We start from the raw sequence: 25434 nt of genomic DNA, 5'->3' as shown, positions 1-25434 counted from the left end.
TACTATTCACAGAATCATAATTGTAGGGGTTGGAAGGGACCTCCAGAGATCATCGAGTCCAACCCCCCTGCCAAAGCAGGCTCCCTACACCACGTCACACAGGAAGGCATCCAAGAAGGACTTGAATATCTCCAGAGAAGGAGACTCCACCACCTCCCTGGGCAGCCTGTTCCAGTTCCAGTTCCAGTCAGACATCTGCATCTCTGAATAGATACTGAATAGATACTCCACATTATAAAATTAAGGTACCTATTTATTGTCAACTAGTAAACTCTTAAACAGCTCAGTTCCAGCAGGATTTAGTCAAGGTAACAAAACCTGTGGAGATACAGCCATGCCTGTCGTTCTCAAAACAAATCATCAAGAATACAAAATGTCTTTGTATTACTGCTCTCTGTAAAGCTTCAGCCTGATTTTTTTTATTTTTTTTTTTTAATCAGTAAATAGCAAAGAGAGAACAAGCCAGCTCTTTGTGTTCACCTGAGAGGTTTTATACTTGCCTCGATTACACAGATTTGCGGCTCTTTTCTGTCATCATCCACAGGAACTTTTGCCTGATTCATTACCCATTCTTGAACTGCATCAGTGATGTGTGGAACGACTACAAGACAAAGCAGGAGTAGTAAGGCAAACATATCCAACTTTAGACTGAAATGCTTATTTGTTTGGTGCGGAAAAAGTGGGAGAAAGGAGCAGAAAGTCAAATGGAAACAACAAGCATTCTCTTTTTTTAAATATATTCCTCCCTTCCTTGAACTCAGAAGTCTTCCACTACAAAAACATGCCTGTATTACCTAGAATGGAGAGAGGAATAAGCTGACATAGCAAGACACAGCTTGTTCTAGCCACTTTTAGGAAGACTGGATGGACTAGCATGCCACAGAACTGAAAATATCACCTTGAACAGTCTTTCCCAGGTAATCACCGTGCCTTTCTTTATTGATAACATGCTGATATATCTTTCCAGTGGTGATATTGTTATCTTTATAGAGATTAATGTCCAAGAATCTCTCATAATTTCCCAAATCTAAGTCAACTTCTCCACCATCATTCAGTACAAATACTTCTCCTGAAAGAAAAAAATTAAAAAAAAGTGAAAATATTAAAAATAACATAAAGAAAGCTTAGGGAGAAAACCATAACATATAGCAAAGTAATAAAATAGCTAAACTCTACTGAGCACACATCAGATCAAGAGAACTACAAATGTATCTTCAAACTAAATATACATTTTTTGTAATATACATATTGAAATGGTATATAGATAAAATACATCCCGCAACTTGTGCTGTCACTGTGCGACTTCATATTGAGTCATCGCATTTACACCTAATGTCACAAATCAGTCAGAGATATTTTTAATACAGATTTAAATAATATTGTTAAAATACTAAGAGTTAAAATATTAAGACTTAAAAACCATTCAAGTATTTCAGCAGCCCAATACAATCCCTGATCGGGAGAAAGTAACTTCCAGGAATCATAAATTTTAATAATAACTTTTACTGAATAAGGTTTGATCCAAGAGTAAAGTTATGATGAGCATAAAATGCTTCTTCAAATGTGTTCGCTATTATTGTTTCTACTTATGTAATTGGTTCAATATGAACACAGCAATAGTTATTTCTGACCCTGAAAAAATAAAAGTATAATTAAAATATTCTCATATTTTCCTTAAATCTCTGAAGAGTCTCTTCTGAATCCAGTTTCTATAGAAATCATAACTGCTAGATCCTGAGATATAGTTAGAAAGCTGTGCACAAGACACAAAAAGAAGGAACTCCCCTGAAGGCATGATGTGGACTATGAAAATATATATCCCATCTAGATACAACACTCCGGTGAACAGTTTAACAAAAACAAACACCCTCAACAAAAATCATCCTCAAAATCTAAGTCATTCCAGGAATCTTATGATCAAAAGTAAAGGCAGAATATTCTTGGAAAACTGCCTCAGTAGCAGTCTGAACGTGCAGGAGTACTGGGTTAGATCAATTTGGCTTTGAGTGAGGTCTTGCGCACTGCTTTCAGTTCAGTTCCAAAGATGTTGATATAGACTAAAACTAAGCAGGCAAAAGTTGACAACTACAACAAATCAGAAATCCCTCTTGTCTGAAGGTGTTTGGGAACTTTGAAAGCCACTGGTTTCAATAGACATACTAATACCACGCATGACAGGAGAATGTTCAGCATTATAAATGCCTATCAGACTGCTTTGCAGCTCATCAAAGTAATCGATACAAGCCACCCAAACTAAAAGCATCTATTTTTAAGTAATAAGACTAGCCAGCTTTCTAAGCTCCACGGAGGGTTTTTACCTGACCTTCATCAACTAAAACAAAAGCTTAATCTAACTCTCATGATGACATGCTAGAGACGCTGATACCCAGGTAGCAGCATTCACAGCTGATTGTCCAGCAGTACAGCTTCAAATATGTTCTCATAGAATCATAGAATTACCCAGGTTGGAAAAGACCTTGAAGATCAAGTCCAACTGTAGCCTAACCATAGTACCCTATCTCTAACAATCCTCCACTAAATCATATCCCTGAGCACCACATCCAAACAGCTCTTAAACACAACTAGGGATGGTGACTCAACCACCTCCCTGGGGAGCCTATTCCGGTACTTAACTACCCTTTCTGTAAAGAAGTTCTTCCTAATATCCAGCCTAAACTTTCCCTGATGCAACTTGAAGCCATTTCCCCTCATCCTGTCACTTGACACTAGTGAGAAGCTGTACTACTCCAATTTTTTTCATGTTGAACAGAAGACAGCATACACTGAACAAGGCCCACAGCCAGGATTTTCTCAACAAAGCAGAATTTCATAGAAAGTAAGTCTATACACACAGACCTATCTTCCAATAGGCTCCTCTCTTTACTTAGAGCAGACAACACCCTTGAAAACACACAGAAGGGAATAAGTTTGCATTGTCAAATAGATGATAAAATGACTAATAACTACTGTACTACTGTTTTTTGTGTGTTTGCTTGTTTTAAAAACACGTGATTAAATATGTAAATATTTACTACAAAATGGAACAGCGCTGTTCTTCATACCATGTTCATATGGTGAAAACGTTCCAGCATCTATGTTTATGTAAGGATCAATTTTGATTGCAGTGACACGCAGACCACATGACTTCAGTATGGTGCCAATGCTGCTTGCAATGATCCCTTTGCCAATACCCGAGATGACTCCACCAGTTACAAGGATGTACTTCATTGGAAAATCAGATCAAGCACACAGATTTTGCGCTGGAAATCTAAAATGACAAAGATACATTTGATTAATGCAAATTCATCCTGGGGAATAACAGTCTCGCTATGCAAAGAATCAACACTGAAATGACTTTCAGGAACAGACAACAAAATCACCACTTTAGAATCCCTCCCACGTTGTACGTTACTATTTAAGCTTGATGTCTAAATCCTCTCCACAATCAATGAGAAAACTGAGATACTAATTAGATGCACTGCCCTGTGAAGACACCAAAACAGGTATAACTCAACTGACTTCTCTAACATGACAGGAACAGCCAACCACCTTTTAGAACCACAAGTTAGGCAAGACTAATCTCACCCTAGATTCTTCCTGAATTAAAGAAATCAATTGCTTCATTTATGTTTTGAGAAGTTAGCTCTAACACTGTTCCTTGCTACATTAGCCAGAACAATCACATCCTCTCCTTGGCAGATCTACCTTCAAAACCTTCAGCCTATAGCTACCAGTATCTAATAAAACCAGCATTCTGTATCATCCACTACATTATTCTCCTCTCTAGTTCACAACATACAAAGTATTTCACCAAAGGTCCTACAACATCCTATACATCAATGGAATATAACAGCAAGAAAAACTGAACCAAAACATCCACATTTGCATGACAGCATATTAACCGTGAGCCTATTAGTCTTTCTTCACATACCCACTCACTCCCCAACTAATTACAGAGGGAAAAAAAAAACAAAACCCAAGCCTCTCTGGACCATGAGGTAGAAAAGTTGATGCTGTACTAGCAAAAAACAAAGCTAAGCCAGTTTTAAATTGCAGATGTAAAGAAACATTCAAAGTGACGACACACAAAGTCAGAACTGCAACCTTGGATAGCACAGAGCTGTGTCATGTGGCCTCCAATATGGCCAACTTCCCCATGTCACAGCATTGCCACAAAGCAAAAGGCTTGGGGTCAAGAATAACCTTTCCTTACCTACACGTGCAAACTGTTCAAAACAGCATGTAATAGCGTGTGATCTGAAAGAGTTCATGATAAGATGAGTCAGCACAGTGTTCTTTAAACACTGGTAGGATGCAGTAGCAAGAGAATAACTGCTCCTCTGATGTTATTAATTAACATAAATAGGGCCTAGAGCTCCAGCTGTCAGAGGTCAAGAAGGCAACAATGCTTGTTATCAATGCTTTTACAGTGGATAGCAGGAAATTAACAGAGTATTATTTCTCTGCCAGTATGAACAAAGAGGATGCAGCAACCAAAGCATTTAATCCAGGAGAAAAGAACCCTTAGAATTTACAGAGTGAGAGGTCACCATGCAGCAAACACTAACAGAAGTTAAAGAAAACAAGGAGGAAATTTCCTTCCATTCCCCTTCACAACCCGTAAAGATGCTAATAACAGAACTGCAGAGTAGCATAAAGCAAGAAACAAGAAACTGATGAATGAAGAAATGAAATGCATATATCTTCAACACGTGCCATTTCAAGACTCACAGACCCCACCACTCTCCTGACATGAACCCAACCAAGAGCTGCTACTTTCAGAAGCACAGCTTTCCCTATCTCCCTACAGCTCTGGAAACCCACTATTTACTCACAACATAACACATGCCAGGTGGGTTGGGAAACCACACGAGCTGCTGGAAATAGTAGCCAGCTCTTTTTCTCTCCCTAAATACCGAAGCCACCAAGTTCCCTCTTCTCCAGGGCTCCACAAGCTGCCACACGCCCTGCAGACAGCTTGAACTTTCGTGCTTACAGAAACCACCGCTACTCCTAAGTACCACGGTACTACCCACAAGAGATGATGAAAAAAAGGTAATGAAAACCAAAGGGAGGGCAGTGGCAGCAAGCACCTGCCGGGGGCTGGAAAGCAGCTCGAGTAGAGCAGAAAACGGCTCAGTGTTACCCCCACGAGCTCATGGAGCAGCAACAGGCAGCGCACGGCCCTCACAGAATCACAGAATTGTAGGGGTTGGAAGGGACCTCTAGAGATCATCGAGTCCAACCCCCCTGCCAAAGCAGGCTCCCTACACCACATCCCTATACACACTGCCTGTCCTACAGTGGGACAGGCAGGGCCCGGCGGTGCTCCCGCTCCCATAGGGCGGCCATAGTGGCCGAGGCGACTGGCGGGGCCACTTTCACCCCCGTACCATAACCCGCTTCGCACAGTCTCGAGGGAAGAAAGGGCCCCTCCTCCGGAGCAGGCAGCGGGGCGTTACCTTCCACGCGGGAAGGGGAGCAGGCAGGCGGACACGGACCCACGCGAGCACCGCACGCTGCCCACCCCACAGCCCCGCCCTCAGGCAGAACCCCGCCCCTGCAGCCGGACGTGGCGTATGCGGAAGGAGCGAGGGGTCTGTTAGTCCGTGTGGAGAGTGGGGCCGGTCGTTGGAGCGCCCGTTAAACGCTGCCTGCGCGGCCGCCCCCGCGCCATGTTGCGCGGTCTGGGCAGCTGGTTGGGGCTGGAGCGGGCGGGAGAGGAGAAGTTGCTGGTGGCCGAGGAGGGGAGCAGCCCCGCGGAGGAGCTGGATGCGGAGCCGGCAGCGCAGAGCCAGGAGCGGGCGGAGCCGCAGGAGGATACGGATGCGCTACTCAACCAGGCCAAGGGATTCGGCAGTGAGTGTCCTGTTGTGTTCTGTCCTGCCCCGTCCTGCCTGGGACGTGCTCCAGGAGCTCAGCGATGTGTCTGCTTAGAAATAGTAGTGATGTAGCCTTAAAGACAGCGAATCTCCCGTGTTATAGTGAGAATAAGGCAGACTAACTACCCGTGGTATAGTGAGAGTAAGGCAGACTAGCAACAGGAGTGAAGGCAGATCAGTTCAGTGCATGGTTACTGGTAAATCCCCTGGTGCTACTCATTGGCACTGAGCTTTAACTGAACTGAACAACTGCATGTAGGTTTTAGGTTAAATGGTTATTCTCATCCCCACGCGCTTAAAGAGCTGCCTTCTCTGTAGGTAATTATAACCCCAGTGTAGCTTATGTTTACTTTGCATCACTAAGCAAGGTGGCCACAATACTTGAAAAAACAAGTGAATAGCAAAACAAGCCCCCAAGCAGATGTAATATTCCTAGATGTAAATGATACTTTGGGTCAGGTTAACTAAGATAGGAAACTATCTCAGTTACTTTCCTAAGTCACACTTGTTGATGACTGTATAACAGCCGTTGTGTAACGTTTGTTGTGTATTTGAGATAGTAACCAAGCAAATGGCTTCAGGTGTTCCTTTAGGTTATCATGTCTCACTAAGTGAACAGCGTTTCTTTACATATTGGCGCTATGAGTAAAGCAATGCATACATACAAATCACATGCTTTTTAAAGTGGTGTGGGCGTTTCTTTAATTCCTTATAGGTATGCAGTGTCTGTTTGATTATTATATTGAAGTCATTTGTAGAGAGGTAGGGCTGTAGGTAGGAATTGTGCATTACTAGTGTAGATTCTTAGGTAAAATTAATACAAAGTGTAGCTCTGTACTAAAGGTGTTCCCTGAAATTCTGGCTCGGTGTCTTCTGAGACGTCAGTCTGAGGTGTTTCTTTAATATACGTATTTTGAGCTTTCTGAAATGCAGCAAATTGACTGTAGTGATTGGTCAGGTGTCTGTTTGTTCTTGTAAGTAGGTCCTAATCTACTCTGGTTGTCCAGAAGGGTACTTGGAATTTTCAGGAGGAAGAATATAGGATGTTAGTGACAAAAACATTTATCCTGTAATTTGCTATGGTAGTAAGAATTTGGTATGGTGAGGTGTGGATCCATTGCCTGTGACATCAAAGGAGGTCAGGATGAAAAGGATCATAGAATGGTTTGGGTTGGAAGAGACCTTTAAGAAAACATAGTTCCTACCCCCTGCTATGGGCAGGGACATCTCCCTCTAAACCAGGTTGCTCAAAGCCCCATCCAGCCTGGCCTTGAATGCTTCCAGGGAAGGGGGATTAGAAAGGTTCCAGGCATTGGAATGCACTGCCCAGGGAGGTGGTGGAGTCACTGACCATGGGAGTGTTCAAGAAACGTTTGGATGTTGTGTTGAGGAATATGATTTAGCTGGGAAGTATTGGTAATGGTTGGACTAGATGATCTTCTAGGTCTTTTCCAACCTTGATGATTCTGTGATACACAAAAGAGCCAATAAAAGCTTGTGGGGAGGGGAGAGTATAGTAGGCTGTTGTTTTCTCTGTTGTTCTAAGGGGTGGTGCTGTATTCCTCTATGCAAAACATAGAAAATAGACTTCTTTTAAAATACAATAGAAAGCAAGTGATGGGATGTAAGACCTGATAAACAGATGAGAAAGATGCTAGCAAGTGCTAGAAAATAGTTTAGTTTTAGTTGCCACAAATCTGTGATAGAAATAAGTTACGAATTAAAAGAAACTTGGCTTGTGGAAGGACTTGGCTACACCTTTGCATTTTTCAGTGTTGATTCGGTGATAACATTAAGAAAGAATAGATGATTCTAAGAACAACAGTCAGCTTTCCAGAAGGTAGCTTGAATGTTGCCTCGTTCTACCAGTGGTGAACAGCAGTGTTAGAACAGTTCAACTACTTTTAACATCTTAAAGTTGTTGTTGTTATTATTTTATGTTTCCAACCTATAAAGAACTTGAATTTTTGTGTAGTTTAGACCCGTCATTACTTCTTCACTTCTGACCCTAGAATTATTATTTACTCTGGTACTTATACTATAGCAGTGATATTACAGGAATAATACATCTGATTAAAGTGCTTCTGACATCATGTAATTATCTGAGAAGTAAACAGGGCAAGTGTTGTTTTAAGATCTTCTGTCAATAAACTGGTATTTAATATTTCTAAAGGTTCCTGGTAGAGTTCTTGCTTCTCTGAGAAGAAACTTTCTCAAGTTTCTTCTAATTCCTTAATTAAGAACTTTACAGTACAGGGTAACTGCCTGTGCAGCTTAACCCTGAACCTGTTCAGAGGAATAAACAGTGTTACACTGTTTGTAATGGAGCTCTAAAGAAGACACCAAGTAGAGATGGGCAAACTTCAATCTTAAGAATTTTAAAGGAATCTGTAGTATTCCTTATCAGAACTCTCATGCATGTTGTGTCACTTCATGAGTATCCAAATGTTTAAAGAGAAAGGAAAATCTGGTACCAGTCTTGGATGAAGAGAAATCTTTTTTCAGCTGTTTTTCTTCTTGTCTATATTGAAGGTTACCTCTTCAATTTTGCCACTGCTGCTACAAAAAAGATATCTGAATCCGTTGCCGAAACAGCACAGACCATTAAGAAGTCTGTAGAAGAAGGGAAGATCGACAGTATCATTGATAAGGTATTTTATTTCTCAATTCTTGGTCTGAAATATCTGCTTGCTTACTGTTGTATTGTAAATCTGGCATGTAATAAAATTTCTTTAAGCTGGCTTTAGGAATTGTGTGTTTCAGTAGCGCATATCTCCTGCCATGATAAATGGTAGGACCAAAATGTTTGTTCAGGGTAGAAGAGCAATGGTCAACTCTGCTTTATTCAAGGCTGCACCGATACTCATTTCCTTCAGGATATAGTTGTACTGGAGAAAGAAAATAAGAAATGGCATCTGGATGAGGTGCTATGAGATGTGGTTCAGTAGCTTGTGGTAGTGATGGTGATAGGAGGATGGTTGGACTAGATGATTTTGTAGGTCCTTTCCAACGTCTTGATTCTGTGTGATATATATATATATATATATAGTATATATATTGTGTATATATATATATATATATATACACACAAAATCACAGAATTGTAGGGGTTGGAAGGGACCTCTAGAGATCATCAAGTCCAACCCCCCTGCCAAAGCAGGCTCCCTACACCACGTCACACAGGTAGGCGTCCAGGCGGGTCTTGAATATCTCCAGAGAAAGAGACTCCACCACCTCCCTGGGCAGCCTGTTCCAGTGCTCCGTCACCCTCACCATAAAGAAGTTCTTCCGCACATTCATGCGGAACTTCCTATGCTGTAGTTTCATCCCATTACCCCTAGTCCTGTCCCCACGCACTACAAACAGAATGAAAGTCTGAAAAAATTGGACAGTTGGGCATGTCTGGGATGTAATTACTTTTCTTTTTCTAATTAAGTGGGAAGACATTGTATAGCCTCTGTATCTTAAATGCCTACCTGAAGCAAGGTTCAAAATTAGGTCAGTTTTGTGGATATTGTACAGTAAGGGCCTAGAGCTACACGTGTATGTTTTTGTAAGACCAGTGAGTAAATGAAAAAGCATACTATGATCCTATTCTGGCAATGATCTTTTGCTCTTAATGCTCTTCTCTTCTGGCTCCAGTTGTTTAAATTCTGCAGCAAGTGTTCCAACAGTGTTTCAGTTATGAACTTGGCAGGTGAAAGTAAAACCAATCGGTACCTTGTAGTGTTTGGTTTGTGAGCAAAAGTAGCTTGGAAGGGGAAGGGAACTGACCAGACACAACCCAGCTGTGGTGTGTCTGTGCATCCACAAGTGTTGGAATGCAAGATGGAGCCAGCTCTCTCCTGCAGTTTTGTTTTATATACCTTTTTGGGGGAACTAAAGCATTACCTTATTTGTTGATTTAAAATACAGTATGTATTACGTTCAGTTTCACAGTATCACAGTCTGGTGCGGGTTGGAAGGGACCTTAGAGATCATCGAGTCCAACCCCCGGGATTCGAACCTCTGTGTAGCAGAGCGGCACCTCTACCACTTGCGCCACAGGGGGGATTCGAACCTGGACCCCGGTGTTGCAAAGTGGCATTCCTACCACTGCGCCACTGTCATTGGCTCAGTTTTTTGGTATAATCGATGTTCATGTCATCTACCAAATAAATCATCAAATGGCACTTCTAAAATTTGTGATTGAAGTTTATCTCCAAATTACATTGACTTTTTGAGGACAGCTGTCTATGTATGATAACAGTTATGTTTTCTATGCCAATATAATAGAGTCTATCTAGCACAAATCCATATGCTGGAAAAATGGAGTGAAAATAGATAAGAAGGTTCTTTGATCATTTATTACAGAAACAATAATGTTTATAGAACATACTGCAGAATATATATAATTTTTATATTCTGTAAGTACTGAAAACTCAGATAACTTGTAACCAGAGGGAACCGCAGCGATCTACTGTTATCGTAGGCACTGCAGTAGTTCTCTCACTGATGTTAATCTAAAGCCAAAATGCTGAATCACTGAAATGGCCTTACAGTATTGCATTATTACCTAGATTATGGCATTCCTGCCTCAGAAATCCCTAAGCATTTCACTATTAAATGTACAAAGCTGTTTTACATCAAGTATGTACCTCTTCTGTGACCATTTCCAGTTTTTTCAATGTTAATTGAAAAATTAGACTCCACCATCTCCCTGGGCAGTCTCCTTCTCTGAAGATATTCAAGACCCACCTGGACGCCTACCTGTGTGACGTGGTGTAGGGAGCCTGCTTTGGCAGGGGGGTTGGACTCGATGATCTCTAGAGGTCCCTTCCAACCCCTACAATTCTGTGATTCTGTGAATTTCTGTAAAGGATATATCTGAACATTATCTTGTGCTGTACATTTTTCAGCATTCAGCTAAGCAGACATACTGAAAATCATACCTAATAATTTTATAGGTCTGATTATTGCAGTGGGTATATTTCGAATCTTTCTACAAGGCCAAGGGTATCTTGAAGTGTTGGTGAAAGCAGGTGGTAATTTTTGTCTCTATTTCATACATGAAATGTGTGTAAATGTGTAAACAGTATGTTAATGTTTAAATTAGGTCTGTAAGCTGGGATTTGCCTTTGTGTTTTTCATCTGCTGAACTTGATAAAGTTATAAATATTACTTTGAAGGAGTGTTTGTTTGTATTTGTATAACATGTTTTACTTAGTGAGGTTCCTTGCTTTTTATTTTAGACAATTATTGGAGACTTTCAGAAGGAACAAAAGAAGTTTGTCCAAGAGCAGCAAACAAAAAAATCAGGTAATGTGTGCTGTTTTGAGCAATGCATGACATAACAAACTAAAATGTTAAAGATACCTGGGTATTTGAGCTGTATCTAAGCACAGCCCATCAGATTTCTGTGTAAGGAAACATTTCTATAGCCAAACTTAACATATACTATGGGACAGGAATATGATGTTTTTAAGCAGTGTCATTGTTTCGTTATCTATTAAGATTAAATTTGTTTGTTTTTTTAACCAAACTCAGCTTTTTAAAATCAACTAAAAGATTAGCATGCTGGCAAAGCTGATCTCTTAGGCTTGTTTTGAATTGTAAGACTGTATTTACTGTAAATTATTATGCCAATTAACTTTCCTTTAAGCTTTAGCAATCATATCATGCTTTCATAATGAAATAGGAAATGTGAGTTAGGCATTGTATTATAGTGTCTAATGAGTCGCTGTAGGAATAGTTGTGCTGCTTATATTGAAGGCATAACAGCTCTTCTGCTTTCCCATAACTCATTTGCTTTATAATTATCTGTGATCTAGATGCTTTGAATTATCTGCCTTTTGTGCTATTGAGATCAGAGAACCTATCTGGAACTTTAAATTAAGCACTTTTTTCTACATTTGGCTTCATCATTGACTTAATCTTTTGTAATGTAACTGAATACAATAATGTGATACATTTTGAATAATTAGTGGCTTTTTATTATTAATCTAGAAAATGTGCTATTTTAAATGGATCATGATGAATTTTTTCATACCTTCTTAAGGTAGCATATGTGCGTTGGTTTTCTCTTACAGTGCCACTTCTGTGATCATGCTTTTCTGTATGTTACATATTCTGTATCTGTCGGTAAACCTTGACATCTTCATAAATATTTCTACAAGTTTCATGGATTGACAGTAAAGGGGAGATAGAGATGGCCTAATGGAAGAAACATTAGCATCAGCATGGGAATCCATGAGGATGAAAGAGCTTGCTTATACCACTTGTACAGGCAAAAATGCATAGTTAAATGCACAATAATTATTTATTAACTGGTTCAGATGAGTTATAGTATCTCTGCTGGCCAAATTTATATTGACAATGAAGAGATTTCTAGTGTAGAATAGCTTTTGTATGTGTACAGCCTACAGAAATATTATGTGAGTATCTGTAAATATACAAAGCAGGTCAACTGCAGTATGTTTATTCCAGGTTTAATTTACTGCAATTATGATACATTTTTAAACTGTTTTTCTCCTTCTGTAAGGAATTTGTGTCCTCTGAGTGCATGGAAATTAATATACTAGCAAATTATTTTGAATACTTAATGTAGACAAAGTTTGCACTGGGGGAAGTTCTTCACTAGGAGAGTGGTTAAGCCCTGGAACAGGCTGCCCAGGGAGGTTGTGGATGCCCCGTCCTTGGAGGTGTTCAAGACCAGGTTGGACGGGGCCCTGGGCAACCTGATCTAGTAAAGGTGTATGTTTGGTGGCCCTGCCAGGCAGGGGGGTTGGAACTACATGATCCTTGAGGTCCCTTCCAACCCGGGTCATTCTGTGATTCTGTGATTTAAAGTGAGTCTAGAAATTTCTCTTGGCAGTCAGATTACCCAGCTGCACAGCTGTTATTGCAGTAACTAAACTAAGAGGCAGTTAAGTTCTGGCTGAACATATAGGAACAAACCTCAACATTTTGTTTTAAAATGACTTAAGTCAGCAACTACTTGAAGTATTGTTTACCTCTGATAAATCAGGATCCATACCTAGAGTGACCTTATGGAAGTCTTATGGCTTGAGCTTAGTTTAGGAAAAAGGAACAATGAACTAACAGTGATGCAAAGCTGCTTATTTTTGTGACTTATTTTTTTTCCTAAGTTCCACAAACACAAATATACATTCCTCCTTTCCGTAACAGAAGCAGCAGTTCCTCCCTGGGTAGACAGCAATGAGGAAGAGACAATTCAACAACAAATACTGGCCTTATCAGCAGTAAGTATTCTATTTACTGTAAGATCAACAATACAATGTTTTTGCTTTTATAGAAGAATGTACACTTTTATGGTATGATAGAAGTATGTGAGAAGTGGGATTGTTTTGCTGGTCTTGTATGTGAAAAGTGATATCCTTTTTCTGGTGTCAGTTAATGACTGTCATATGTTCTTCAAAGGATAAACGAAATTTTCTGCGGGATCCTCCAGCAGGTGTTCAGTTTAATTTTGACTTTGATCAAATGTACCCTGTTGCAATGGTGATGTTACAAGAAGATCAGCTACTCAATAGGATGAGGTTTGACCTCGTTCCTAAACAGTAAGTAATTTTTTGACGATCTTTATCACTGTATTTTCAGTGTGTCTGTAAATATTTGTATATTATTCTTTTTTTCCTACTTCCTTCAGTTCTTTTATCTACTTCCTCTGTATTTTGTGTCTACCCGTTTTAAATACATAAAATGCTGCATGTGCATTGCAGCTTAGCAATGAAGGGAAGGAGCAGAAGTCTTAGAAATTCAGAATTACTAAGGACCCTTTGATTTCAGTATGGGAGAGGTCTTAATTTTTTTACTAGATCCGCTGTGTTAAATTGCAAGTTTAGTTCCCAACCAAAGATAAATGCAGCAGCAGGTTTGTTGGTTTGATATTTATTTATTTATTTATTTTAATCAAAGTGGTGTGATTCACACCTCATTGGAGGTGATCACAGGTAGTCAGAGGGCCCCTGGAGAAATGGCTGAAAAAAAATATTGAAAAACAGTATTACTGTAAGCAAGAGAAATAATGAGAGACACTCTATTGTTACCCCTTCCAGCAGACCCAACTAAAATATGTTTCCCAGCACTTAGTTTCAGTATAGCTTCTTGATCCCACTTTTATTCTAATTCTGTTCTCATTTGTTGTCCCATTCGAGGTTCTGCTCTCTAAGCTTGTTTCATTCAACAGTCAGAATCCTTGTTAAGTAGGAGTTCCCAATATTAGTCTCCATGTCTGAGGATGGAAAAAGGAGGGGGAAGATAAAATGCTTTTAGTGAGCTTTTCTGTTTTATAAAGCTTCCCTTCTCCTTATTCTTTTTACCCCTTTCCTGCTGTTTGCTTCTGTTCTGTTTCTGTTCAGTCAGCTCTTTGGCCTATTTTAGGTCTTCATCAGATCTGTCACTGATGCTCTGTCTTCAGCCTTTGGTCCTGCTCCCCTTGCCTGCCCTGCTTCATTTCTCAATAGGTGGTTTTGATGTTTTTCAGTTGGTTTGTTGGTTTGCCTGATTGTGGTGTGGCTATTTCCCAAATGGCACTTATTAATTATGGGAGGTCCCACAGACATGCTGAAAGATGTGCCAGGTTGTGGAATATTTCTACTGTCATCTCAGACTGGCTTCTACTTGTAAATCAAAGATTACAGTTGCACCTGAGGTCTAAGGAATGTACAGATAAAGACTGTTAAAAGGGTGTTGAGTTTATAGAGGAAATGATGAAAATGTTAACAAACTCAGAGGAATATAACAGCATAATGTTTTACCAGATTATGTATTACTGCATGATGTTAGCTTTCTGTTTTTCTTTTTTTTAAATAACACCTGATTGTATTTTGAGCCCAGTGTAACTGTTGTGGAAGAGATCAAGACTTTGTATAATGGTAGATTTATATATATATATTAAATATATATATATATTAATTGTGTATATCACATATGTCAAAGTTTGTACTTGTGACAGCTCTGCTTACTCCTTCCCTCTGTATATTTCCTTTTAGTTCATTGGTAGGTGCTAGGAGAAGCTATATTTCCATATGTAGTAATCAGTATCTGTTTGTTCTCTCTAGTGTAAAGGAAGAAGTGTTCTGGAGAAATTATTTCTACAGAGTATCCCTAATTAAACAGTCTGCACAACTCACCGCACTTGCTGCTCAACAGCAAGCAGCAGGAAAAGAAGAGAACAAAGGCAGGGAAGAGGATAGTCAACTGCCAGGTATGGAAAGGATTTGTATTGTCACAGCTCATTAATTTGTTTACTGACCATATGTATCAGGTGCCAGAATTTTTATCCTGGATTATCACCATGCTCAGCCTGTTTGACCAGACAGAGAAGGGGATTCTCAGTGCTTTTTAATCAGTTTTCCTATTTCACCCAACTTTGCCATAACGATGCAAGTCCCAAGAGATGAGATGCGGTACTTGATTTGTAACAGGTCTCAGCCACTAGTGGTCTCTGGTGCACTATTTTGACCTGTCAGAAGCCAGAGGTAGCTTTGGTTTACCTGTAAGGCAGCATGCACTAGCCAGCCCAGCCAGCTGGCACGCACTTTGCTCTTACTTGTTTAAGCACTTTTTTCTTTTTTGCATAAGCCTCAGGCCAGATGGAAATAAGTCAGTGATATGGGGGGGTAAAATTACTGTGGTGGTGGAGGCAGCCGTGTGTAGGACATGGAAAGACATGCAATGTATTCAAGAATTGGAGCAAGATAGGTACGTAAGGCTACTTGAGATTCAGTCTTGAGATGAACGAGCTACCTTAACATAGGCTTTCTCAGTTATGCTGATCAATTTATATCAGTGTATAGTTACTGATCCTCTTCTGAGTCACTGGGCATCTTTACCTGCATGCAGACAAATTCTTCAAGCAGGAATAAAAGCAGCTTTAGAGTATAAAGCAGATTCTGGCTAAGATACAGTCATAGCTTATAAAATCATAGTCTAATGAGTACACTCATCACCCCAGAGGAATCTGCATGTTAGGTAGGCGTTGGGCAGGAGGAGGAAGCCTTTGCTGTACCTTGGAACAGATTTATATATCCTCCCAGCATCAAAAAGCAATCATCAGAGCCACCAGTGCTGGTGTCCTGATGACAGCCAGCTTGACTGATAATCAGCTGATCAGTGTCAAACTGACTTCCCTTTTTCAGATATTATACCTTTCCATATTTTTATTTTTCCTCTTGAGTCCTGCACTGCTGTTGATCCCATCTTTGTAAGTCTCCTTCAGTCTGTAAAGCGACTTTTCTTATCTTCATATGTACTTTTTCACAGCCCTTTTGCACAAACTGCTAATTTGCTGTGTGGTTTGAGCTAAGTTTACTCAGCTGAGCCTTGGTTCCATGGATACAGGTAGCTGAACTTTGGGGTGAAGGGAGAGTTATCAGGGGATAACAGCTGGGGTGGCATTCATGGTTCATGTGTGTTAGTATAGGCAAAGTCCCCATCTAGAATGAACAAAGCAGACTGGTGCCAATGGAGTCTTCATTGCATAGTTGTATTCTCACAGGTATTGTGACACTGTTAAGGGTGCTGCTGTTTTAATGGAAATGTCTCAACTCTGCAGGAGAGACAGAGCACCTGAATGTATTAAATAACAGAACTGTTACCTCTGAATCATCCAAACACTTGGAAATTTCCAATCGAAGTTGCTGGGTAATACCCAAAGAGCTTTTCTAGTAAACTTACCACTGTGACTGAAAATGAAACATTTTCATTTAGGTTGAACAACACATCACCTTCTGACCTGTTAAGGATCTCACGTGATTCAGAAGACCAGTATAGGATATGCAAATAGATTTACTGCCCCAGTGACTATATTTTATGTAATGGCAGAGATATATTTACTGGCTTTGGAGAGCTCTGAATTATGTTATATGACCTTTTTGAAGGTTGAATTCGCTAATTGGAGGTTAAAACTAGAAGTAATTTCTTGTTGGTAACTTCTCATAACGTTCAGTGTCTTCCCAAAGCTGACTCATGTCTGTACAGTAGAATTAATTGCCTTCCATTTCATCTCTTTCTTTTCCTTGCATGCTGTTTTCACAGAGTTTCATGTCAGTCATGGTAGTTAGGAGTGAATAATAGGAAAACATTCCATATTCTGGCCTAGAAGCCATGTGTTTATATGTTCTATTAAAAAAAGAAAAAAAAGCCAAGTTCTGCTCCTTCTCTTGGTAGAACTGTTTACTTGGGAATTAAGTTGTCTTATCAGCAGTAGAGGAGATGATGCCAACCTAGATCCAGAGCAGTGCTAATGGTCTGTTAGTGACATTGGATTGGTGCTTCGCCCAGTACAGAACTGATGTGCTGCATCTGCATGAGAGAAGGTCTGGAGCTTGAGGCACCTCTTTCCCAGTGTTATGGGATTCACTGTTGAAGAGCAAAGTTTTGTGTCATGTTCTACAGCATCCCCGAGTCAGGAGTAGTGGAACTTTTTTGGATGTAGTATTGGGTACAATAACAGATCCTATGAAGATTAGGGAGGGGGAGGAGGAAAGAGCATGTAACAGAGCAGTGGCCATTGAGTAGTTGAGCTTTACAAGCAGAGACAGCTACCAATTAGAGAATTATTATAATTAGAGCTGATCTTGGAAATTAAACCTGCAAGAAGTCCCTCTTCAAAAATTACTGCATAAGCAGGAAGGATCCACCTGCAATAAACACAGCTGCAAGTTCACAACTGCTTTGCATGTTTAAACACATAAACTGCTAAGCAAGCACTTCATCTCTATTGCAACTTGCCCTGTGCATTAGTTGTTTTTGAAGCCACTTGGCTCATTATTGTGACTCTTCTGCCTCACTAACCACGTGGGGAGAAAAACCTGGAGTGTTCTTGTTCTGAGAAAAAGATCTTTCCTTCTTTGTAAGCAGCCACTGTCTCCTTTGCACCATGCTACTAAATTAGAACATACAGTGAGTTTTACCAGAAAATTTGGAACAGCTTCTATAGTTTGTTTTTCAATGACTTCTGCCTGTATGAAATAAGGTAAGACTTTGGAGCGTTCTAGTTCTGGTTCATGTTCTGGGGTGTGCACGCAGGTATAGTCTGCTGTACGTAAAGAGCTAACTGATACCTATGTCAGTAGAAGTATACAGGCAAGGGAGCGTTAAGCTGTACAATAGGTGATAACTGGACTTCCTGAGGAAGTCTACACCTTTGTAACTTCAAAGATTTTGTAGCATGTAATGCTATTGTGAGCATTTTATAGAAGGCATTTTTCCAGCTATTCCTATTTATGTGGTTCTTTGGATTGTTTAGTGGGGCAGGAGGGTTCCTGTAATTTAACTTCAGATTTATAATAAGAAAATGATATGCTGAATTTGCCTTTAATTAAAAACAGAAATTTGTGGCTCTGTTTTTGCTTTTGTTGTAAGTACTTCACCTGTAGCTGAATTCAGCCTTAGCCTACCAGATTTCCTCAGACGTTATAGTAACTATTTAAAATGAATGAGCTCTTTAATATTAAAATGTAATGACCTCTTTTTTCCCCTCTTGCTAGAAACAATACGGCCAAAAACACCACCTGTAACAATAAAGCCTCAGATGAAATCTCAAGAGGTAAATATGCTTAGATTTTTATTTGCTGTTTGTTGTGTGAAACTGTCGTTTCTTAAGTAATTATCCATCCTATTGAATACACTGTGATATGAAACTATAGCAATATCTGACGGTCTGGTGTTAAAGTACTACTGTTCTGTTTTGATACTTGTTTTCAGTAGTAGAAACAGCAGCGTATCTGAACTATGCTTTCATTAGTATCCTGCACATTACTATAGTAAAGATGTTTTGTCTTTTTTCATCTGAAGAAACGTTTCCAAAGCATTGAGAGTAGAAGTTTTGCGTTACATTTAAACACAAGGGATGTCTCCATAAAAATGTGTGCTATGTTTTCTACAGTGTCAGTCTTAAGTGCAGGAAATCATATATTGCCATAGCAATATTATTGCAACAGCGGGAGTAGCTTTGATACTGCAAAACCTTTAACTTAGACACCTTATGACCCTTGTTCATTTCTGGGTTGTTAAATCGGTGCCAGAGAACACTCTTGGCAAAAGCAGAGCTGTGTATTCACTTGGCAATAACATGCAATGGACTAAATTAGGCTGGAATTACTTCCAGAGAACGGTCCCCTCTATCTCTTTTCTGCGTGTAGGAAGCCGTTACTGAATTATGGTCAAAGCTTAGTATCAGTCCATTATGTACATTTCTAAACTACTTAAGAGCTTATTCTTGTTTCTCAAACAATACAAAAACAGAATTTGTTTTTAAGAGAACGTTCTTAAAGGGAAATAGCTCATGAAGAAAAGAATTGACGGAGTAATGTATTTGGTTTTATTTTGTGGTGGGGTTTTTTTTCTGTCTGTACTTTAAGACAGTCAGTTGCATGAGCGAAAGTTTACATTGGTGCCATTCTGTGTCCCACTTTTAGGATAAGCTTGTAAAAAACTATCTTATTGCAGGATGAGGAAGAGATTTCCACGAGTCCAGGTGTGTCAGAATTTGTGAGCGATGCTTTTGATGCCTGTAATTTGAATCAGGAAGACCTAAGAAAAGAAATGGAACAACTGGTGCTAGACAAAAAGAGAGAAGAGACTTCAGTAGTAGAAGGTAAAAACTACCAGTACGTTATATCTCAAATACAGTAATTCTAAGATTGGTTGACTTAAATCTATATGTGTACTGTAGTTACATTTAGGAAAGTAGGTTTGTGACCCTTCTTCAGAAATGAATGAAATTAGTGATAATTCTTTCTGCAGTCAATGTCTCTTGCAGAATGTTATTTGTGACAAGTTCCAGTCCACATAACAGTTTGTAGATGGCTCTTTCATAAAAGCATCTACCTTCCTACCCTTTGTCTACCTTCTTCCTCCTTGTACTCTTTACTAGATTCTTATCGGCATGTATTTTTTCTTTATTTAATTGTGGGTATTTACGTTAGAAGTTTTTCAATAAGTCATTAAAGAGTAATTTGTTCATATAAACCTCAGCTGGCCTTACTGACTTGGACTGTGGAATTACCCACCTTCGTATCTAGGCTTAAGTACTAACCGACATGTAACACAGCAAAAACCCACCTCCTCCCCCATGCTCTTTCATATCAAAGGCAGAGTTAATTAAACAGATTAACAACATAGGTGTGCCTTCTGACTCATTTTCTTTTTGCCCTGAGGTATGAAATATGGTTACCTTTAACCTGGATTAAATGGGTTTGCCTAGCTACAAATGTCAGTGAGGAGAATATCAGCTATATTTAAAATTATTCACCCTATTTGAGCCTGATTTTTCTTCCTAACAGTATATTCATCAAACTTATTATTTTCATTACTTTCTAAATAGCACAGCTTTTTCCCATGCCAACATTTAAAGGCACAAAGTGAGATTCACTTAAATTGCAAGTCTGTAGGAAATTAGTTAGCAAAGGGACACTTGATGGAACTGTCAGTCAGAAGATAAAGATGGGAGTTTCTTTTGCTTTGAAGAATTATTCATAAAGTTTAAGAGAGGAAAGATAGACTCAATGCAAATTAATCAAGTTTCTAGTTTATATAAATAAATAACATGTGACAATCAATTTTGATAGTATAAGATATTACTCATCTTTTGCAGAAGAGACTGCTGACTGGGAAAAGGAATTACAACAAGAGCTGCAGGAGTATGAAGTGGTGACAGAATCAGAAAAACGTGATGAAAACTGGGATAAAGAAATAGAAGAAATGCTGCAAGAAGAAAGTTAAGCATTTTCACGAGATCGCTGTTACCCCGAACCTTTCCTGAAAACTGATAGGGATTTCTTCTTTCATATTTTGATTCCTACAGACCTTCAGAAGACAAGAAAATATAGTAAAATAAAATAGAAAATATGTATAATTCCATATTGGGATACAACCAGTATTTCTGTTCTTCATATGAGCAGTATCTGAACTTCTTTATTCTTTTAAATGAAAAAAGGAGACAGACACTGCAGGTTATACCTAATAAGTAGAAATGATAACTTGAAGCAACAGTTTTTGAGTTATTGGGTGATCAAGAAGCTCTGCAAGATTTCAGAGTTTGAGAATCTCAAGTTAAGTTTGTTTACAGCCTAATGTTTGGGGTGTAGACATTGATCTTGTATATAATTTTGTCTTTGAAAATAACTTTCTTTGCATTTACACTCTGATTCCTGTATAATCTGTAAATGTGTACTATTTTCAGTTACTTGTAGCTAGCTTTCATGTGTATTTAACTTCTCCTTAACATATGTAGCCAAAGAATGTATAGAAGATCCCAACAAATAATTTCTGATGTTTAAAAAAAATAATAATTCAGACTCCAAAAGAATTGCTCGCTTATGATCAATCAGTTATGATTAGGAGACAAGCATTCAAGCATTTTAATAAGATCTGAGTTCCTACCTGCTTGAATTAACCTGAGGTTTTTCATTATATCAATTCTCATATTAAGATACTGCCTTTCCCCACAGAGAGAACTGGTTTTAATGCTCCCTTTGTTCAATGACTGTTTTGCTTTCATTTAATTTTGCTGAGGAGGAGCAAATTAAATGTTTCTCTTTAAGTGCTGAAAGACTTGTGTAGAACTTTGGCTGGTTTTGACATCTTTATTAAATATTGTAGATATGTATAAAATTGGCTGGTTTATTTGGAAGGAGGGTATATTGAGGGGAAAACATTTCAGACTTATCCAGATTTCAAAAGTATTCTTCCACGCAGCACGTAAAATGTGGAATTAAATACTGTTCTTTAAAGGCTTGTTCAATTTGTATTAGACATTGGTATTTCCTGTAGTTTTATTCTTACGTCAATTTCTTTAGATGTTTAAATGGAAGATGTTGCGTTCTATTTGTCATCTATCATAAGCTGTGACAAAGCATTCAGAAAGTTCTGAATATAAAGGAAAATGGATACAGTGCGGTAGGATCCATTAAGCACAAGTGAATTATAGGCACGCTACTTACAGGAAGTTGTCCTAATAACACAGTTCTGCAGAAGCTTTTTGTGAAGAGACTGAGAGAGATTATAGCTGTAATTATTGTCAGTGTTCATCCTGAAAAGAGCTAAGTAGTTTTCACTGCTCTTATGCTAAGAAAGTGCTAGTTAAAATTGTTTCAATTAACTACTTGGACAGGAAGCCCTCCTATAATTTCCAACATGGAAGATTGTTTCAAACATATGAATGTTTGGTTTCTCAAAGTGTTTTTGTTACTACTGTTTTCCCAACTATAAATCATCTTAAGCACAGTTCTTCTAGGGCCTGCTTTCCCTTCTAGTTAACGGATACAAAGTCAGTCATGTGGTATTGTGGTAATAAAGAAGTGGTTTAGGATCTCATATCTGGAATTAAAGAACCACAGTGACTGTTATCCTCACAAATATTTAGACTATTCAGTGTTTAATTTAAAATTAATTTTGATCAGAGAGAAAGCATCTGTTCTGCTTGTACAGTAACAAGGTGAACACAAGTCGATCTCTTCATTTCATTGGCCCTTGTAACCCTGATGTGTCTATATGTTTCCAAAGCAAGTGTGTTGCCGTGTTTTTAACAACATTATTCCAAGGGCTGGAGTTGTGTGGATGGTAAAGCACAGCAAAAGGACAGCAGTATGAAACCAAAGGGAGGTGGGTGGTCGTGGAGCTAAATTATAGGATATTAAACCTTAAAGCCAACGTAACAAGAAAAAAAGGCAGTTGTATAAAACATCGAGGGAAAGCAGGCAAACTTTTGCGAACAATTTTCTTCAGAAGAAACTAAGCTGGAAGATTTTGGAATTAACCTTTGTGAAACAAAGGGTTTGCTTGCGGGTGATTCAGGTTAGCTTGAAATAAAAAGCATAGCTTTATCCAGCCATTTCTAGCCATTCTCTTAAAAAAAAGAGAAAGCTTTCAATTTGCTGAGTGAAGCAAATGTTATTTTTTTTATTACTTTATCCGTTCATTAGGATCATCAAAGTCTTTTTATTCCCTGCTGCTTGGTTGTCTTCCTATCTGGTTGATGGCGCTGTGCGTGTAGTACGGCACAATAGGTCAATTTTTACCTCGTGTGTTTACAAAAATAACCCCATGTGCAAGAGTGTATCACCTGACTGCCAGGCGCATCCTTGAACTGTTGGACGCTCCAGCGCTATTGACTTTTTGACTCTGCAACAGCCATTGCATAAAGGAAGATGAACTGCATCTGGTTACTTACCAACGCCCTGGGAAGCAACAGCAGCCACGCTGGGCCCTATGTGTAGTGTCCAGCTGTAGAACACGCAAAGACAAATGTAGGTATTACTGTACCTAAATATATTCAAGGGCTCATAAGTTACTTTGAAGCTGTTGCTTTTAACTAAGTAGCACTGCAAGAGGAGGAGCAACCAAAATAATTATCATCAGTTTGTCGCTGTCATTTTTAATGAGACAGCGCTCTGCAGAACTTCACTTGCAGAATGAATCACCCGCTTCATTTTGTTAAAGCGGGGTAGGCTGTGAAGTTTTCCTTTGCTAATTCAGGGATTCATGAGGCCATGACAAACCTTTCCAGATGTACTTTCCAGATGTACTCAATCCAAAACCACACGGGTAGAGAAATTACTTTTTCTCAGTTAGTGATCCTGTCAGAACAGGGAAAACAAGAAGAGAAACATGGTTAGTTAAGGGGCATATATAAAAGTAGGTAAAGATTTCATACCTGTTCTGATATGAGATGCTGTAAGTAAGACATGGTTGGTACGCATTCTTTAAATCGTAAACTTGCACCAAACCTTAATGCTGCAATTGCTTTTCTTCATTAATTCTCTTAAGTGATGGTTTCCATACTCTTAGAACGCTCAGAGCCAGATAAAGCTACTGCTTCTCTGTTTTCTGTCCCATCTGAGGAGAAATGACCCAATTCAACAGCCAAATAATGACCAGTGAATGCATCGATTACATCCAGCTGCTTCTCCTGCTGATTTCAGAATAGTTAATGCTGGCTGTGCACTGTTCTGTGATGTTGATGCCGGCAATTTTAACATCAAAGTTTTGCTTTTGCTGTATCATCAGCAACTTTCATCTTGTATCATGTATAACAGGACTTTCAAGCCCATCGTGTGCTGGGTGGATGAAAAATGCTGCTCTGAGAGCATTGCTTGGGTGGAGAGAAGCCCTGGCAAACATTCAGTGAGGATATGGAAACAGTAAACTGCCTTGGTGGGAAGAAGCCTCAAGTAGTGGGAATGTGAATGAAAGACCTGGAAGCATTCCCTAGGCAGGCAGGAATAGTGGAGCATAGGATCAGTGAGGTGGAGGAACTGGCAGAGCAGGCAAGCTGATGGTCTCTGTCTGCATCAGCTGAGCAGTGACTGAGCTCCTGCAGGGAAGAGGTCTGCCCTGAGCCAACTAGCCATCTCTGCATTGCTTCATGGCCACTGAGTTATTCCCAGTGGAGGTGGCTGAGTAGCCCATCTTTGGAGACTGAAATCCCAAGGTGTAATGGGGAAATCTGCCTTAGGTATTGACTGCAGTATTGGCAGGAGTGAAAAACAACATGAGTGTTAGGTCAGGCAGAGCAGGGTTAACTGGATCCCCAGGCTGATCATCCACTTACACGTGACTGAAGACTTGCCTTTGAGTCCCCATGCACAACACCTGTATTCCCTTCCAGAAAACATTTGCAATAGCCTATAACTGGCTATAATTCTTACCAACACAAATATCCAGCTCTTTTTTCACTCTTGTCCCTGAGCTTTGGAGCCCTCGCTCAGGAATGGAGGTGTGACGTCGGCAAGAAGCGCACAGGAGAGCACGCCGCTTAGATGACACACACGGCTTGTGTTTTTCCGTACTGCTCCTCATCCCTCTTTATTGCATCCTGGCATCTTGCTTGGTTTGTTAATTACAGCTGTGCATTAAGCCAGCACATGTTTCCAGCACTGTCCAGGTAAGGCCCTAGGTTAATTCCTCTGTCATCATTTAATATTAGGATCTTGTGAAGTAAAGGAGTGGTGACTTGTTTGGTTGGTTTTCTTCCTTCTGTCTCCCACCTTTCCATTGGCCTCTTTATGCAAACTAACACTGGAAGAAATTCAGTTTCTATTCGATACCTGGATGAAAGGATTCCAAAGAAGAGCCTGGTTGCTCCATAGAGGTCAGTGGTATTCTATGACAGGAACACTCGAGAGGAGTCAAACAGTTTATGCTCCCCTAGGTCTGGAAGCAGCGTTATACTAAGGTGAGCTCACTACCACCTATGTTTGGCTGCAGTGCCGATGCCGCCTGCCCTCCTCGTCCAACGCTGCACCCCACAGACACCCGGCTCAGCCCGCGGCGCCGCTCGGCTGCCCCTTCAAAGCGATGACCAATGCGTCTGGCTGCGTTAATCGGCACCGGGAGGCGGAGCAGCGCCGGGAGCGGGGAGGGAGATGCCATAAAGGCCTCAGCAACCTCCCGCCATCCCGCGAGGCGACTCGGTTCCTCACTAGGAGCACAGCTCCCGGTGCTCCACACTGCGGACCCCACCGCCGCTCCGGGTATCATAGTATCACAGTATCACAGTCTGGTGCGGGTTGGAAGGGACCTTAGAGATCATCGAGTCCAACCC

At 39.8% G+C, this 25434-nt stretch overlaps 2 protein-coding genes and 1 long non-coding RNA gene across 3 annotated transcripts in view; 1 reads left to right on the top strand and 2 right to left on the bottom strand.

The window, feature by feature from the left end:
* The window catches only part of CTPS2 (CTP synthase 2), a 54249-nt gene extending 48696 nt beyond the window's left edge, over nt 1–5553 (bottom strand). The window contains exons 1-4 of the mRNA XM_015885951.2: nt 5463–5553; nt 3063–3268; nt 899–1069; nt 501–601 (exon numbers count right to left, since the gene is read on the bottom strand). Coding sequence (XP_015741437.1) covers nt 501–601; nt 899–1069; nt 3063–3228 — 438 coding nt within the window. The 5' untranslated portion in view covers nt 3229–3268; nt 5463–5553. The remainder of the gene's footprint in view (nt 1–500; nt 602–898; nt 1070–3062; nt 3269–5462) is intronic.
* Nucleotides 5554–5596: 43 nt separating this feature from the next.
* On the top strand, nt 5597–21642 carry SYAP1 (synapse associated protein 1). The gene is made up of 9 exons (XM_015885941.1): nt 5597–5859; nt 8415–8533; nt 11114–11180; nt 13050–13123; nt 13302–13441; nt 14945–15090; nt 18377–18435; nt 19338–19485; nt 20485–21642. The coding sequence occupies exons 1-9, from the start codon at nt 5676–5678 to the stop codon at nt 20610–20612; spliced, it is 1065 nt and encodes a 354-aa protein (XP_015741427.1). The 5' UTR covers nt 5597–5675; the 3' UTR covers nt 20613–21642.
* Nucleotides 21643–22766: 1124 nt separating this feature from the next.
* LOC116652467 lies at nt 22767–25432 on the bottom strand. Its single transcript, XR_004305487.1, has 2 exons — nt 24539–25432; nt 22767–23467 (listed from the first exon to the last, which is right to left on the bottom strand). It is a non-coding gene; the product is annotated as an uncharacterized LOC116652467 (long non-coding RNA).
* Between the last annotated feature and the right edge of the window lie 2 nt (nt 25433–25434).

The sequence above is a fragment of the Coturnix japonica genome, chromosome 1 (assembly GCF_001577835.2).
Source record: "Coturnix japonica isolate 7356 chromosome 1, Coturnix japonica 2.1, whole genome shotgun sequence".
NCBI lineage: Eukaryota > Metazoa > Chordata > Aves > Galliformes > Phasianidae > Coturnix > Coturnix japonica.
This window is presented reverse-complemented; position numbering and strand designations above follow the sequence as displayed.